At 40.0% G+C, this 17,346-nt stretch overlaps 1 protein-coding gene across 4 annotated transcripts in view; it reads right to left on the bottom strand.

Moving 5' to 3' along the window:
- The window catches only part of pcxb (pyruvate carboxylase b), a 292,624-nt gene that overhangs the window by 224,531 nt on the left and 50,747 nt on the right, over nt 1–17,346 (bottom strand). For all 4 annotated transcript variants that reach the window (XM_026161745.2, XM_080299926.1, XM_026161746.2 and 1 more), the window contains exon 10: nt 2,317–2,435. In XM_026161745.2, coding sequence (XP_026017530.1) covers nt 2,317–2,435 — 119 coding nt within the window. The remainder of the gene's footprint in view (nt 1–2,316; nt 2,436–17,346) is intronic.

Here is a 17,346-nt window from a genome sequence, read left to right as displayed (position 1 = left end):
TCCGAACAAACGTTAAACCTTAAAGCTGATGGCCTTCAGCAGCAGAAGCCCACACCAGGTGCCACTCCTGTTTGCTCAAACAAGAAACTAAGGATATAATACAGGCTCACCAAAAACTGCACACATGTTGCTGATCACATCGATCCCTTTAATACAGTGTACACATCTGTTGATTTCCAGCAAGATAAAGCACCACTGAAAGTGGACCGTCTTTTAGGTACAACTATCAACTTGTACCTAATAAAGTGGCTTTCAAGTCTTTCTGGCTCCAAGTTTTAGGCACAAGACTTCTTGATACATTTCTGGTTTGAATAAAGCAAGCTCTCACCTAGTCAGACAACCCTGAACGCAAACTTCTCTTTAAACGACCAAAATCTGGACTGATAAGAAATGCCGAACCTTAAATGTCGTCTTTCGAATAATTAGTGCAATTACCTACAATTTAAGGGCACACACTTAAACGCAGAGTAATGAATGGTTTCAGAAGACCTTTCCAATGCTAGTAGTTCTTTGACTAAATTATCACCATAGCAAATATTTATTGATGTTTTTCCTCCACTCAGAGCTTATTAACTGTGCTGCAATGCAAATCCCTCAATCCTTTAAGAAAAAACAAGACCAACAGAAGGAAAAGCTAATGCAAGACAAGAGTGTGGAAACTGATTAAGAAGAAAGAAATCAAGTTGTCAGTCATGTGTTTGCCATGTGCAGCAGATGTTTTGTTTCCACCATCTGCCAATAACTTAGTGTTAGTAGCACTGGTTAGTGTGTCAGCTCCGTTTATTAATGCAGCAAATTAGGCAGAAAATCCTACATTAATTAGTCTAATTGTAGTTTTCTGTGTGTACACACATTAGTGCTAAAACCAAGATTTGTCAGTCTTTGTGCAACTCCAGTGCCAATGGATCTGTACCTATCTGGCATTTGTGTCTTATGTTGTGTCTCATCTGTGTTGTTTCAGCTGAGCAAATCTCACAGGTCATCAGTAGAGCAGAATGCTATTTATAGCTTTCATTATCCTCTCATTCTCTCCTGTCCCATTTAAACTTGTTGTCTCTCGACCCTCCTCTGACCTCATCTTGCAGCTTCTCTCTTCACTGCTTCCACCTGCTCAGGTCCTCTTCTTTCTTAATCACCTCTGTCTTGCAGCCATCTCTTTGTACTTGTCAGCTTTCTGTCAATCTCCTCTTTCTCTGTCTTGTCCATTTCACCCTCTTTCTTGCTTTTTGACCATTTTTGCCTCCTCATGTACTTAAAACTCCACTCCTCTTCCATGTACCTCTAACATTCACTGCCTTTACCTGAGACAATTTTCAGAGCAGGAAGCTTTTTACATTGATGCTGCCAAAAGTGAAGCTTGATTATTCCTACAAAAAAACCTGACGAAGATTAAACATTCTTTAAATATTTGGATGCTCACATGATGTAGTATTATTATTATTATTATTATTACCTACTTATATAACATATGCACAACATATGTTTTTTTCTTACCACAGCATTTTAAGCAGCTCGCGGTCTGGACCACAGCAACGCCTTGACTGTACAGCCATTCTTATTTGCTGCTATGCTCACTGTTCCATTGAAATACCCAGTTACAGTAGCTATTAGATTGCCTCATATGTGACTCTTGAATACTTTGATACACAGAGAAGCTGGCTCATTGACTGCAAGCTGCCCAGGTCCTATAGCTGCAAACAAGCCAAAAGTACCACCCTTCCACAACCGTGCTTGACAGTTTGAGGTGTTTGTTTTTTACCAAACATGCCATTAAGAATTTATTAATTTATTTTAATTTTTAAGGATTGAATGGTCTGATCTTAGGGTGCTGGGACATTTACCCGTGAGAAGATATTGACATCGAGTTTACACCCCAGCAAACTGCCAAAACCTGCTTTTATAGGTGTGCTCACACCTGCTGCTGATCAGTTAATCAAGAGCAGTTAATTAGTAGAACCTCGCTGCTGCTCATCCTCTTAATACCTACAGAAGCAGTAAGAGTATATTTAGCTTCTTACAGGACTGAGAATTATTTTTTCATGACTGTACATTTATTAAGCACCAAGACTTTCTCTCTTTATCTAAACAGATGTAGGTCTAGACTGAAGTAGTGACCCAGCTTTGCATTCTGTGCAGCTTGCAAGACAGCCACTGATTTATTTATTTTTCAACAATTAAGAAAACACAACCAACAACCTGATTTTTTTAGCATATCGGCAGGTCCTAGAGAATCCCCGTCTATGGACCAATCACCCCAAAGAAACACATGCAAAATGCAACGACCCCAGCATCTACAAAAGGTGAACTTCTACTCACTCTGTGATTTCTTCGGTGACCGTATGTTCAACCTGCAGTCTGGAGTTCACCTCTATGAAGTAGTGTTTGCCGTGTTTATCCACCAAGAACTCCACAGTTCCTGCATTCTCGTATCCAACCTGCAGCAAGAAAAGATCACATCAGAGCAATTTTATAGCTCTTAATTATCCAAGTTGTACTGGTAGCATTAGTTGTGTAAACAATCAAGCAGGTAAACCCACTCATCCTGTTGAGCCATGAAGGAGAAAAACAAAAGGCCTTCTTACTCTCTTCAGGCAAACATGACTACATAAAAGCACAAAGAATCAGCCTCATTACTTGTTTAGAGTGTAACAAGTAAGTTAGGGCAGTTTTCATCTTTCCTTAATGCAAAATCAGGTCATTAATCAAGAGGGATTTATTTCAATCTCAAACACCATTTTCTCTACCACCTTTCATCTACTACACTGTAATTATAATCACAACCCTTGTCGTGTACTTTATACCGCCAATGTGTCGATGCTGTTGGGGATGAGATCTTGAAATGTCCTTTAAATGATGTGCACAGTGTAGAAGTGCCACAAGGAAATCATAAACAGAGCATAATAGGGGTGGACAAAGGGGTAGCTGTGGCTCAGGTACTGCCCACATACTCTATTCCAAGCGCCCTTGGGCATAGCAGGGAAACTCGCGTCTCCTTTTATAGCCGATCCAACATTTGCATGTGAACGGGCAAATGACAAACTGTGAGCTAATTACAGACTCCACCCTGGGCTTATTACATATTAACACCTCCACACCCAAAATGATAGATTGGATCCATAGAGAGAGACACATAGCATCAAAAGCTCCACAAATATTGGTTGTGCATTGGGTCAGATAACTGCTCACTGCCAATGTATTAAGTTTGCTTTCCCATCACTACTTTCTACTGGAAAGGGGATCTTCAATTAAGATGTCTGAGAAGTTTATATGAAGAAAATAAGGGATGATGGTTAAATAAGAAGTGTAAAAGACCAGGATCTAATACAGCTACGCATCTAAAATCTCTCACACTCACACAAGTCTGACCCTACAGGCTATGGTCAAGCAATCTAGTAATTGTCCTGTTGTGTTTAGCACCTGGAGGGACACCTTTGGGTCCTGTGGGCACCATAGTGCCGCCCCGAGCTGGGCTTCTTCTGGCATATACCACTGACAGCTGAACAGATTGGAAACTGAGAAGTCCTAAGGATGATTTAACACCCTGGGTTTTTGTTGTTTTTTGTTGTGTTGCAAAGCCATTTCTGATTAGTCGTTGTGGGTCTCAATGTTCTGAAGGGCTAGACCCCTGCTACATCGAAGTAGCGTCACCAACGAACACACAACAGTGCACATCAGGTGGAGTCAACCCTGTGCAGTGCATGGAAGCAAAAGTATAACAATGGAGCTACCAGTTCAGCAGATCACAAACATGTTGATTTTATACTGCACCTTGGAGGCACATAGGTCATTAATGATGAATAGGTTTTGACATTTCGTCTTAATGTGACTCACTTTCTAACAACAGCCTTCAAAAAAAAAAGAAAAAGAAAGTGCAAACTACATCTCACGACTTCCACATAGTCAGCCAACAAATATTCTCTTTTTGGCACAGTTATGATGTTCTATTAATCAGAACTATGAAATCCACCATATAAAATTGCTTTGTTTTATGGAAAATTGCATTTTAACCTTATTGTCCAGAAAACAAAAGGCACTAAGGAGAATCACCAACTGGTTCTTTTCAATTTCCACTTTGATTTTAATGTCAAGCAGGATTTGCAGTTTTTTGAACTAGTTGTTTATTATAGTTCATGTTTCTTCCTTAGAGTTTTTGGAATGACTGTCTAAAAGAAACTAGTCTGGCACCCGATCGTAACTGTCCCAAACAAAATCTAACTATATAATCACCTTGTGTAATTGGTATTCTTTGAAATTGCACGACTCCAAATGCTTTCCTGCTCAAAGCTGTACATCGCTGCTCTCAGAGTAACACACCTCTGATGGAAATTAGCATGTTAGCAGGCCAATACGAGCGCTTTCCATTCATTCATCTTTCAAACTCCCACTTTGGATTGTCTCAGCACCAGTTTAATTTCACCCAGTGGGAGCTGCATACAGAGTGTAATTGGAATATAAATGCTACATAAATAACCTTTATTATCGTGCCCATAATTTCAAGACTGGGCAGATTTACACAAATTACAATCCTGATGTGAGCAAAGCAATGTGATTGGTTGGTACACCAACAATCAGACCAGCCCAAGTTCCCCAGATAACATCTCAGTGATTATTCCTATAATCAAAGCTTTGTCATTATTTGAAATCTACCGCATTTGAGAAACGTAAAAAGCAAAACGCAAATGTTAGAATAAAATTTAAAGGCCACAAGTAATCAAATGTCCAAACAAACCAGAGAAAAGCAAATCTTGTTTTGTAGTGTTGAGCTTTTTATTTAAATCAGACTAGGATGAATTCACCAAGAGAAATTAAGGACCTAAATTGCTTCTCTCCTGTATTTAAACAAACATGCTTGTTTAGTTCTTAATTGTTAAACCAGCTGCCTTCAGGATTGCTTTGCTTTCCATTTGGCGATCATAAATGTTAAGACATTCAAACGGGCAGAGGAAAAGACGGAGATTGATTGCAGAGACAAAGATGGCCCTAAGCTAAATTGCAGCAATTAGACTCTGGCAACTAAATAAGACTTGAACAGAGCATCGCTGTTGTGGAAACGCAGTTAGAGTGAAAAATAAAACCAGGCTAGCACATGGGTCTGTAATCAAACTGTCCATTTGAGTAAAATAACACCTGCTTAAAATGTCTTATTAATCCCAAAACTTGTAGAGTTGCATCAGCCCCCAGAAAACTCATCTCACAAGTAAACAGATCAGGTGTATAATATGCAGACTCACATGCAAATTCATGCATCAAATACTGACTGAAAAAAATAAAATAAAAATACAAAATTCAGAAAGTAGTGATTTCTTCTCAAAGAAAAAAAAAAAGACCTATTTATGAAAGTACCTTGCAAATTCTACCAAAAAACTGACTCAAAGCATTCACAAGCACAGAGAAAACTTACAATGTTAAACACATGCAAACATGTGTGCATACTAGCTATATGTCCTGATCTCTGGTGATGGCACAACTGCTGGGCTACTTTGTGGACACACATTGCCAGAATGCCATTTTTTAGCTTTATTCACCTTTGCTTCAACCTCCTGCATGAAGCCAGTTATTTGATCCAAGACTTAATAGATGAATTCTCATGGAAAGAGATGAGAAAGCACACTGCAGCCTTCAAACAGACATGTAAACACACACCTCCATTGACTTCAAGTGCACACAGATTCCCACATGTACTGTACCAGTGTGTGTGACTCCATATTGCACTGGTGTTTTTTTCCCCCCTGCGCTCACACAGTGAGTCAGTGAAGTAGCAGCCAATCTAACAGATTGAGCGGTCACCGTTTTATAAGGTCTGGCAGCCAAGTCAATGAACTGCACAAGGAGAGGTCACCAGCATGCACATGAAAGCATGCGCACACATTTCTTTAAGCATCTGTAAAAAGCATAAGGAGCATTTACACATTTAGCTCCCTGCTGCAAGTGTTTGATTCTGCTTAAATGATCCCAGCACTGATGAATGGACACTGGTGTATAGCTTTGAATAAAAAGTGACAGAGATGGATAGCAGGTATTGTACGAGGTAGACGGAGTCAGCGTGTGAAACAAAATGCATTAAGAACGATTCGTGGTGCTGAGTGTCAATGGATGAAGGAGGGAGGGGAGTTGGAGTTAAAACTGATGGATGATCAAATGAGGACAAAGACAGACGGGGGAAGTGTTCAGAGACGGTGGAAACAGGACAGAGTGAAAGTAGATTAGAGGAAGTATTCAGAGGTAAAATAGCAGAAAACTTAAATGATGGAGGCCCGTATCCCTGGTTACCCTCTCTACACATACTTTACCTTGAAATCATTTACAACTTGGTAACAAGAAGTCAAAATTTAAACTCAGCAGGAACTTGTCATCTTTGGCAGACGCACAGTACCCACTGAAGCCCCAAACACCTTGATCATATCCAAGGGGGGCAAAAAAGTAAAAAATGAAACCAATATCGTGAAAGAAGCAGCTCGACCTTTACCAGTTACACACCAAACCATGACGGCCTAGACAAACTGTGGTATTTGGTAAATACAATAAACATGAATTTAGTGTAATTGTGTAACTTTATTAGCAGCGTCCTCCTGAAATGCGCCAAGAGCCTCCTCTCTGCCCCTTATTCCTCTATGGTCGCCATGGTAACGCGTAAATATTTCTTTCAAAATAAGACTACTACAACACGGGAAGAGAGCCAGGAAAAGGATAAAAGGATAAAAACCCCAAAAACCATAAATTTTACACCCGAGCCTCAAATCTCGCGGCCCGACACCAAACCACTCACGGACCAGTACCAGCCATGGCCCGGGATTGGGAACGGCTGCTTGATACAATACAATGACTAATTGCTAAAGCCACCTTATTTTAATAAAACCACTTGACAATAAAATATGGCAAATATTTCCATGGAATATATTATAGGACACAGTCTGCTGGTGATCTATAAGCCCAACAAACTCTAGAAAATAAACAGTGGTCACAATCATTAGCATCGCTTTATCTTTATCCATGTTTTTCTAGTTGAATCTCACTTTTTCCATGTCTTACAATAATGATTGTGACAAAAACTCAACATATCTTCCTCCAATGATGACAGCTAGCTTTTCATTGCAGTGCTTGTGCAATTTGGCATACCTCATCCTCTCCTCGTTTCTCTTAATAAAGGCTTCTTGGCAGTCATCCTATTAAGAGCACTTCCGATGAAACTTGTCAACAGTAGACGATAAACTATATTACCTGGCAGTTTGACTTTTTCCTGTTTCTTAAGGACATGACTTCCAGAAACTGCTCATCTGTTGTAAAGAGTTGTTTTTAAGTCGTGACACATTTGTCCTCCACTTGAACAGTCTTTTTTATTAAACGACAATACACACAGACACACGTACGTTCTTAAGTTTAAGATTAATTTAATGGGGACAACACTTAATGAACTGTTTTTGTGACAAAATGCACGTAACAAAGTACCTAAAGATATCATTTAAAATTTGTTGTGTGTAGAGACAGCACTGGTTTGGCTAGAGTTAAATGCCGTTTTATGTCTGAATGATTCACAGGTCAGTGTTAAGTGGCTTTAAAAAAGGAAAGAAAAAACTTCCTCTATAAATGGTCAGATGCGAGGACTGGACTGAAAATGAGAGAAGCAGCAGCCAAAGTTCAAGAAAAAAAACCTTCAGAAAGCCAGAAATATTAGAAGAAAGTCTGTCTCCTTAGAAACAGAAGGAGGGCTGGATTAAGACTTTTGCACAACACAGTTTTTAATGATCATCTTCTGTAACCCCAAAAAGTCAACAGCTTTCAGATCAGCTGTTATGTTTGCTTGGTACAGTACTTTTTCACAGTCACGTGTCTTCTGATGGCCCTGCACGCCGACTCATCTTTTACCTTCTGCCTCTAAGCTTTATATAGAGGTGATGTCACTGATCTCTTGTTTTTGAAACCAATTTATCTTTGAGCAATTTGTTATTAACTTTTCTAGTCCACACAGGGTGGCTGAGTTCAGCGCTCACTTTGTGTAGAATAAACAAACCCGATCGAAGGACTTCATCAGCCGACTAAACGGTCGCAATCAGTTGTGTTTTTCCTTTATATCGGTTCTTTGAACACTGCCACCACCTCTGCATGCTGCTAGACAGTTATCACCCGATTCACTCCTGAATGGACGATACGAACAGTTAAACATGAACTGGGAGGCAGTACAAATGATTCCACTATGACGACGTCAAGACCCGTCCAGGTACTTTGCTTTTCTCACAGATTGTGTCTGCTTCTGTGTGCATTTCGCTAGGTTTACACATCTAAAGTACTTTGTTAGGTTTATTTTTATATTTGCTTACGACAACAGCATAAATGGTCTGTCACCTATCAGAAAGGCTCACTAGGCTGCCGGTATCCCAACAGCAGAAAAAAAAAAAAGGGGGTGGGGGGGGGGGGGCTATCGTCAGTGTGTATGGGACTGTTAATATCCAAATTCCTAATTAAAACAAAGATTTGTGTCAAAATACTATTGTAGCTGTTGAACAAAATAGGCACTTGCAAAGAGACGGTTTCTAGCACCAAATCCTGCAAATCTACTGCACACTGCCAATTTTCAGGAAGGTTTTTTTTTGACATATCCAAGAAATATTGGGTTCAGCTGGTCTCATCAAAAAAAGGAAAAAAAAGAAAATACGTCTCTTCAGAAATGTCTATTATGTGTGGTGCCCCCACTTTATTTTGAAGCCTACTGCCGTTTGATTTCTGCAAGGACATGCACGCGCACGAACGCGCAGGCACATGCACACAAAAATGCTGGCAGATGAAGGCTGGTGCAAGGCATAACAATACTGTTCATCTTTGAACTAAAAATCAGGAACCTAGCTTAGGATTAGTCATGGAGAGAAGGGATAGAGAAAGAGAGCTTTCAAGATTTATTTCTTAGATTTTCAATTACATTAAGCCCTCAAACTCAGCCTGAAAAAAGTAAAAAAAATCCTCCTAAATTCCACCACAACATATACACACAAACACTCTCCACTGTCACCAGGTCTGCAGACTCACTCAGACTAAAAAACAAGAAATGATTGTCTCAAGGTTGTCACTGCCAGATTGGTGTCTCAACATGCAAATCCTCAGAGGAACAATATTGATAATTCACTGCACACAAATCCTTCCAATCCCCTGCCATCTCCCAATGTTCCATAACCACCAGACTGACATCGACACATGCTGGGTCATGAAATGCCCAGGGACAGTCATAGTAATGTGCTACAAAGCTCCTAAGCTGCATGTGTGATGTGCAGCACATTGCAAAGCTAGCAAAACAAATCAATCACACAATCGATGGTACTGATTCTTTAAATGGGTGAGTCTGGTGACATTGTTGTGTATTGCTCGTAAATTTACTGACAAGTAGTGGGATTAATTCAGGGGCTGCAGTTTAGTTCAAAGGGTTGCGAATGGGAGCCATATGACCATATGCCGTAAAGCTAACGCAGAGTATGTTTCCCCAGTCTGAGCTTTCCTTTTTTCCACTGTTCCATCAAATAAAGGATAAAACTAGCGTACTAGCGTTACGTTTAGTCGACGTCCTGAACAGAACTTTCCTGAATAGAAAAGATTGATTCCTTTATATTCGGTGTACTTAACATTGTAAAGTGAAACTGAATCAGAGCTTATGTTTCAGTAGCATACAAATACACTCACGTCCATTGTTCATTCCGCAGATTAAAATCATAAAATACAGCACAGTTAATAAAATAAAAGTAAATAAACTATAAATACACATAGGTTTGCTAAAAGATGCAAAAGAAAAGATTTGAGAAAATGTACTGTAGTTCGGTTATTCAGAAGTCAACTCTGATGTAAAACATCCAACATAATGAGCATAATCTACTGCGTTTAAATATTTGGGAGGTCTGGAAATTTCAAACTTGCAACGCTACGGAGCAGCACTGAAGTGTTCTCTTCTCAGAAATATATGCTAAGCGTCCAGCACTTGCTAAACGGCAAAAGGCGTAAAACACTGGTTTGTTTCCTAAATGACACTGATCTTAATTTTCAGTAAACCCCAGGTGTCCTGCCATCAGGCTCATTTTGAAAGCAGTGAAACAGTCGATGTCATGAAAGCTCATACAGGCTACACTTTCAGCATTTTGTATAATATGAGGGAATCAAAATGTGAAAATAAGCTGACACGCAAACCTTCAATGCACAGTTGATTCACGGAGCAAATATTACATAAATCGTACAATACGTCACACTCTACACCTCATCTAAACATCGCTATGCTGTTCGCTTTAACTACAGCTCATTTTTCCCCTCTTCTCTTGTGGGGATTGGAGTTAATCTGGTGCCAAGACTTTTTGTAATCTGATCCAATTCCCTTTCAGACTTGCAACACACACAATTCACAGCTGATACAACCACAGAAAAACACCAACATGCACACGCGCTCAAATAGATCAGCTACATTTCAGTGGTGCCACCTCTCTAATCCCTTTGCTGCAGACAGCTACCAAAGCGGTGCAGCTCACCCTCCCAAAACAATGCACAGCCTAAAAGCACACATAGGCACCAACACATAGTAACACACAAAAAAAAGCCAAAAACATAATGAACACATCCCTGTATGCACACACATTTATATTCATCCCAGCTGTAATGAAAGGAGCTTGACCAGAAGCCCTCCATCCATTTACAAATCATGAATTCATCCCTTCATTCCAGCTGCTCGTTATTTCTTTCTCTCTCAGTGATGCCCGTCTATACTCTCACTTCTACTCTTCGCTTGTGTAATTAAGATTCAGATCATTCTCGCATCTTCTCAATAGCCATTTTCAACCACTTGCAGCTTCATTTTTATGCCAAGGCATTTGCAAGACATGAAGCGAACAACTTGTTTGGTCTTCAACAGAAAACCAAACAGACTTCAGGAAGAGTATCGTGGGTATAAACACTGTCACAGATATGTAAAGCAGGGATGAAAGAGTAAAACTCAAATCAAATCACTTTTATTGTCACATCACATGTGCAGGTACATTGGTACAGCACATGCGAGGGAAATTTTTGTGTGCGAGCTTCACAAGCAACAGAGTTGTGCAAAATACAATAACATAAACAGGCAAAATACAAGAATGGCTAAATCTGAAACTCATAGCAATTGCTCTGTTTAGAGGGTTTTCTGGGGATTTCTCTGTAACTGAAGTAGCAGTTATTTTGGAGTTGTTTGCTACTGTGGTCTTATGTGACAAACTCCTCTCCTGTGATCATGTTCAGTAGATCCAATTGTTTTGCCACAATCAGCCACAGTTGCATCCCAACATTTACTAATTAGCAGTAATCACCAAACTGCTGGATTTTTAAAGGTGTTTAGACATGAAATGCCTCAAAGATTTGATTACCTGCCATTAAATGTCGCACAAATGGCAGACTCAGAGATAATACATTAAACAAATAATGGAAACATCTGTTGAAAACATGGATTATTCTGATTTTTTTATACTCTTCAGGCCATCAGAAGATGGCTGGCAAACAGCCCATGTATAATTAAAAGCAGAAATATTAGGGATGGATGGAGAAAAAAAGGAAAGAGGCAGTTAAGTCAGGTACATAAAACTCCTTTTCTCTTAAGTGTAAACTCTCTTGCACTGGCAGCCCCCCCACTGTCCACTGCCCTTGCTTTTCTCCCTTCATCTTTCTTTTCCTTTACTTGGCAACAAGTCAAAAGACAGTACTTGCCCCACCATCATCTCTCCCTATGTGGTCCACTTTCATCTCTTTCCTTTCCCTTTATGCTTATCAAGCTTTCAGAAATTAAGTCTTCACGATCCCAAAAATGAAACAAAACTTTACTTTATAAGAAAGAGGGAAAAAACGGAGCAAGTGTCAGTGATTATGGGAGGAGACAGATGGCAGAAGAACCATGAACAGGACACAAAAACAAAGTATTGAAGCGATGAGGGAAGGTAGATGTTGAATGGAGCAGATGGCTGGACAATGAACAGACAGTAAGAGAAAAATGATGCAGCTAAAGACAGATTTTGCTCACAACGTCTTTGCCTAAACACCTGTAGATCTGCTGGAAGAGACCCTGGCAGGGTGTTAATGAGAGGCTTGGGGATGAATAACGATTGAAATGTGTGGTATAAGCCTGATGAAAGGAAAGGCTATGGGGATGAGCAAAGCAAAAAGGCTGGAAGTTGCAAGTACATACATGCTACTACTGTGCAAACACTGCTTATGGACATAGACTAGGTAAGACAGTCTATAAAAGCTTTCTACAGCAGTAGCAGATTAAAGCACTGCTCCAATGAAGCCTCAATAAACAGCATAAAGGACGTGTCACATGCTTCCTTTACCGTATTTTTTTTACCTATTTTTTATTCTTATGCCCAATTTGTAATAGCCTGCAGCTCCCCCAAGAGAAGAATGGAAAAAGAAAAAGAAAAGATGCTGTATGACACACAGCTGGATGTTGTGACAATATAAGAAATCCTATGATGATATGAGACAAATCAAAGCTGAGGTGAATATGACGACAACTGAATTTAGATGCACTTATTAAAAGATGTGGAAAGATTGTTCAACCTGCATTATTTCTGTGCTTTCAAGTAGCTATTGCATAAACAAAAGTCATTCTGTAGCTGCAGAAAAACTTTCAGATTTCACAGTCATGACACATCAATGATGTTGACGAAAAATATATAAAAATTGATCCTTTGATATTCCCTCACATTAATGCGAGATCGTGTGAACAGAGCAGAAGCTGCAAGACCATCAGCCAACAGTGTAATAGGAGGTGTACAGAGACTGGAAGCAACGGACTCATAAAAAGTGCACACAGAAAGAAGGGATTTAAAGAGGGAGAGAAATGCACACAGATTTTAAATCAGTATAGCTACAGACAATACCTAACAGGAATTTACAGTCCACATGTGGTGGACACACAGCATTGTGGGCTCATAAAACCTGATGTTTACTATCAATTAATTTAAAAAAGAAAAAAAGGCCAACTATAACCATAACTTTACTTGTACTGCAGAGACACAGAAATCCAGACTCATCCTAAAATAACACTGCATGGTTCAGAGAAAGATTCTACAGGCTGATTCGCTGACAGCAAGGCAACACACTGTCACATTTTATGACACCAAAAAATAAACCGCTATACAGAAAAAGAGAGAGGCTATTTTATACATCTTACACCATGTGTATGTGCTAGGGGATCATCTTTTCCTGTAGAAATCTAATGGCGTCAACTTTGGCCCTTAGAAAATGTTAGGCAGCCAACTTTTATACATCTTATTGAAAACATACAACATAACTAAAAATCGGATTAACCTACAGCTTGGAATTAACAGTAAGGTGCCATATAATACCCAAAGACCCATTTATAGATATTAAAATATTTATTTTAAACAACAAAGAACCTTAATCTCAAGACATCTACCAGCTCCCTCTCCATTCAATTTTTCTTCCTTGCATTCTCCCCCATCTTGCTGAAGCCTGCAATATATATGAGGCCATAACATTTTATACAGGTCTTTCTGATCCTCTGCCCTATTTCTAAAGGCCTCCTCTCAATCTGTCTCCTCCCCGCTGCCTCAATCTACTCCTCTTTCCACTGCTTATTCTGCCAGTTTTTAGACGAGTGCTGCTCTCATGCTCATATCAATGTACACAGCCCAGTGTTTCTCAAAAAGACATCACCATACCTGGTCCACAGTCTAAGCTCTGATGCAGGTAATTTGACGAAAAACTCAATGCTCACTTATGATGAACAAGACGCTAAAAGACATCTGCTGGCACTTTCTTGGCAACAAGCTTAGAAAAAAAACTAATGCACAAAATCTAAACAGAAAAGAAACCAAGCAATCGAGTGTACACGAACACAGTTATAAAAAAAAATATAAAAATAAAAAAATAAAAAAAAGTGCTTTTCAGACTTACTCCAAAAATCCAACAGCAAAAGCTCACCTTCAAAGATGGATTCTAACTTTCTGAAAAGCCAAACATACATGCATGAAGATAAAACTTAGACTGAATGCCATTTCTACACTACGAAAGGTGAGGACTCCAATTCCCCAGACATGAAATCGCATCACTGCTCTGCACAGTTGCATTCTGCACTTCTTTACTTCGACAGACGCCCACAGCTTAGGTCAGTGGTTCCCAAACTTTTTTTGCTAGGCCTACTTTGTTTTACAAGAAAAATGTTCGCGCGCACATCCTCCAACCACACACACCCATATTTTGCTCCACTGCGGTTTATTTCACACCTCAAACATTTAGTAAACAATTAAGCAAATACAAGTAATCTGCAATAAATTAAGGTAGTAAGAAAATAAACTACTAAGTCTTTTACGCTACGTCCGCACCTACACAGGTATTTTTCAAAACGCAGCTGTGTCGTCCAAACGTAAACGGCGTTTCCAATCACCGAAAACAGATTTTTTAAAAACTCCTTTTTTGCCTTTACGTGTGGAGGAAGAATACAGAGTTCGTCATGCAACGTCAAAGGTATGTGCCTTTTTTCACGTCACGCTGTGCGCCACGTTATCGTTTACATGAGATGAATTGCAGAATGGCAGATAGAGACAAAATACTGTTAATCTGACTATCTTCAGGTTTTACAGGCTTACACACGCAGTTACTGTCCCTCCATTTACAAAGGCAGAGGCCTCATGGTGTAATTATTTTACATGTAGTTGTTTTTTTCAGCGATGCTTCATCTCCTGCTTTGCGTTTATGGAGGCGCCCCGTGCCAGCAGTGTCCAAGCGTTTTGTTTTGGGGTTTTTTTTCCTTTTCATTCCGCGCCCCCCCTGCAATGGCTCTGCACCCCCCCCCCTAGGGGGCGGGCCCCAGACTTTGGGAAAGTCTGGCTTAGGTGAATATGAGAAAGCACCAGCACTAAACCTCCCATCAAATTTATTTATATTCTTCTAAGCTAAAAAAAAAAAAAGGTTTAAAAAAAGCTGAAAAGAAAAACAGAAAAACACTCGCTCAGAAACATCACTGATATCTGGTATAAATCTGGTATACCCTCCTCTCATCTCTCAGGTGGGGAAGTGCATATTTCAGAGGAGGACTGGTTTCAAAATATGGTCCAGCAAGGGCGTGAGGAAAATAGGAGACCTTTATTCGACATGCAGCTTTCTTCCATTTGGCGCCCTGTACCAAACATGACATTTCTAAAAGGCAGTGCTTTAACTCTCTTATACCAGGAAACCTAAAAGAGGTCACGTTTCTATTTTTCACAGCCTTGATGTCTCATGATGACGAGACCAGCATAGGTCAGCTAGACGTGTGAAAGAATAGACACTCGAAAAGATAGGAGAAGTTGAAGGGCAAATGTGATGTTTTAAGTGTATTTTAATGCCATTACGATACAAGACGCTAATGAAAACATATCACCCTGGAAAAGCTGAGCCGTTAGTCCCGCACTCAGTGCCTTTTTCTTAACATTTGTGTCCGTTTGTGAGGGGACTGTTTAAAGCTGAATGCAAATTGAAGACTGCTTTTCAGATTGCAACTCATACCCCTGGTATGTAGATACCAGAATCAATGTGTGTTCCAGGTATACATCCAAATCACTTCACTGTAACTGTAAGCAGTCAAGCCAAAATCAGTCATCCTTGCAGTCAGTAGGACAAACTTATGGAGAAAAATGCTACATTACACTGCAGACACTGACTTATACAATCAGCAGTTTTTGATCTCGACTTCCATTACTTGGTTTGCATTTAATCGTTTTATTATTAATGTTTAATATATGATGATGGTCTAAGAGCAATCTAATAAAAATGTTCCAAATACAAACATTTAAGCCTTCAATAAGTTATTATTTTCATAGTATACGTGTAACCGTTTTACATCACCGGTCAGTCACATTGCAAGAATCTCTGATATACGGGCAGCAAGTCGAGCAGCAAGTCGAGCAGCATGCACAGAGAAAGAGCCAAGGACCTGTCAAAGCTCAATAGCGCGCAGCTTTGGTTCGTTATTAATTACAGCTGCAATATGATCAAATGTTTGCAGTGAAAAGCAGATTGCTTCAAACCTCAGGGTAAGAATATCCTCCATTTCAACCTGGAATTAAATTTTTAAAGTGGGGAAGTAGAAAGTACCGACATCAAGTCACACAATCAGAAGGTAAAAACACATTTTGACAGTAATGATTTCCAATCGTGCTTGCTAAATGTTGATTTTGCTGGGATGAAGAAATCCCCTCAGACCTTGAAAAGATTAAGCGTTATATAGCAAAAAAAAGAGCATGTGAGAGTGTGTGCTGAATTCAAATGGTGGTACACACTGCAGGACAAAGATGTTCAGTCTCAAAGTCTCCTGTTACCCCTTCAACTGAACGCACAACATTTTCCTCAAATCCCACTTCTCATGTTTTGCACCCTGCTAAAGTTGAAGACTTTGCATTTTTCTTCACTGCTCCCCATTCATTTCACCTCACCAAACCTCCCCTCTTTCTTGAGTCAGCCTCTCCTCACATCTTAATGTTGTGCATCATTTCTCATTTTTGTTAGGTCAGCTAGCGCCTCCTCCCTCTCTTCCACTTTGCTTTTATTTCTCAGTCACTCCCCTTTGTCTCTCACTCTGCCCTCAATCACCCTTCGCTCTGTCAGCAGTTAATGGAAGCATAATGAGCTTGTTGTCTATAAAATGATGAGAAGTGGGAATGAATGCAGCTGTCTAATGATCAAAGGGTAGGGAACAGAACAAGGCCGGACCAAAGGAGGGCACAAACACACATGGCTATACACTAATACAAGCGGAGTGAACACACTGCTGCAAACAGAGTAATGTTTACTAATGTAGACTGGCGTGTGGCCTGAATCAGACAGAAACAATCCATTCTCAGCAGAAATGCATGTTTAGCAACTTAGCAACCGAAAACTCAGGCTAAAACACTATTGTTCCCCTAATATCCACTTGCTTCCCCACTCCTTCCTCCTCTCCACTCCCTCAGTCTCACACAGAAATGGGTTTTCAACTCCCTAAAGATGCAGTTCTGTGCACACTCCTGAGTGCAGCTGCATTTGTGTGCGAGCCTAAGATTTGGCTGTAGTCTGGATGACAACACCCACACTACAGCATCTGACACAGCTGAAGGGAGGTGAACCGGAAAGAAACAGGAAACAAGGAAACTGCAGCGGCAAGAAAAATAGGAGCGAAGGGGGTTTGTTATCGTTTGCTGCCAGCTCTACGTGTGTGTCGTGTCAATCTGATACGTTTTATGCATCACAATTAGTGTCAGCAAAATGTAGGATGTGCACTGATCGGTACAGAATTATGAGCACTTGACAAATAGTGTGTTGTTCACTCTTGATGCCAAAACAGTCCTGACCCACTGAGGCATGCACTACACCTCTGAA

This window comes from Astatotilapia calliptera, chromosome 3, assembly GCF_964374335.1.
Source record: "Astatotilapia calliptera chromosome 3, fAstCal68.1, whole genome shotgun sequence".
In the NCBI taxonomy this organism is placed as follows: Eukaryota; Metazoa; Chordata; class Actinopteri; order Cichliformes; family Cichlidae; genus Astatotilapia; species Astatotilapia calliptera.
The sequence above is the reverse complement of the archived record's forward strand: the minus strand, read 5'-3'. Positions and strand labels throughout refer to the sequence as shown.